General features: G+C 59.2%; 1 protein-coding gene across 9 annotated transcripts in view; it reads left to right on the top strand.

Moving 5' to 3' along the window:
* The first annotated feature begins 7 nt into the window (after positions 1 to 7).
* Positions 8 to 931, top strand: part of REEP1 (receptor accessory protein 1) — a 78,662-nt gene continuing 77,738 nt past the window's right edge. For 8 of the 9 annotated variants that reach the window (XM_019474666.1, XM_009289386.1, XM_009289385.1 and 5 more), the window contains exon 1: positions 8 to 99. In XM_019474666.1, coding sequence (XP_019330211.1) covers positions 68 to 99 — 32 coding nt within the window. In that variant the 5' untranslated portion in view covers positions 8 to 67. The remainder of the gene's footprint in view (positions 100 to 931) is intronic. The other variant, XM_009289389.1, reaches the window with a different exon arrangement.

Genomic DNA, 931 nt, shown 5'->3' with positions numbered 1-931 from the left:
GGCGGCGGGCGAGGAGACGCGGCGAGCCCTCCCTGCCGGGAGAGCCAGCCCTGCGGCACGCAGCGCCATGGTCTCATGGATCATCTCCAGGCTAGTGGTGTGAGTAGCTGCCGGTCGGCACCTGCACGCGTGTGCCCGGCGTGTGCACGCGTGTGTCTGCATGTCCGTGTGTGTGTGCGGTATCCGCGCCGTGCCTGCTGCCTGCTCCGCTCGCCCCTGCTATGAATACGCGGTGGCGGCGACTCGGCTAAATTTAGCAGGTTGTTGTTAGGGGATGGTGCGCTCGGCTGTTTGGTGGGTGAGGGAGGAAATAGGTGGGTCAAACGGTATTTTCCAGCGTGGGAAAATTACCAGGGGCTGGAGGGCAAAATGCTGTCGTGCTGTACAGCGCAAGGTGACAGGGGAGAAGAAGGGCGGTTGCCATCGCCCGGTGCTCGGCGATGAACGGGCTTGGGGTCAGGAGGGGGAATCGAGCATCAGCGGGTGGGAAAATGGACGTGGATTTGGGCAGCGGCGCTTTGTTAGCGGGGCTCGGCGCGGCTGGCGGGGACTCGCGAGGGGGCGCTGGGAGAGGCGGCCGCGGGGTCTCCCAGCCCCTACCGCTGCTTTCTTCTCTCTTTTTTGTAAAAGAAATATCAAATATTTCTCTTCCCCCTTGCAACTTGCCGCCCACCCTCTCAAAAGACGTTCTCGATTTCCCTGTAACCTGTCAGCCTGGGAGGAGAAGCATGTGGCTCTTTGCGCTTGTCCTACAGCTTTTCCATGAACTGCTGTAGGTGGGAATACATGTAGAAATTCCCTGGAAATTCTTCCCAGGCAACAGGGGAAAATGGAGCAACCGCGAGGTATACATTCATCTGCCCCACCTGAGAAAAGATTCACTGAGAAAAGCACATTTTTGATGCCACTAGGAAAATTCCGGGGGGGGGGG

The sequence above is a fragment of the Aptenodytes forsteri genome, unplaced genomic scaffold (genome assembly GCF_000699145.1).
Source record: "Aptenodytes forsteri isolate BGI_AS27 unplaced genomic scaffold, ASM69914v1 Scaffold141, whole genome shotgun sequence".
Classification (NCBI taxonomy): domain Eukaryota; kingdom Metazoa; phylum Chordata; class Aves; order Sphenisciformes; family Spheniscidae; genus Aptenodytes; species Aptenodytes forsteri.
The sequence above is the reverse complement of the archived record's forward strand: the minus strand, read 5'-3'. Positions and strand labels throughout refer to the sequence as shown.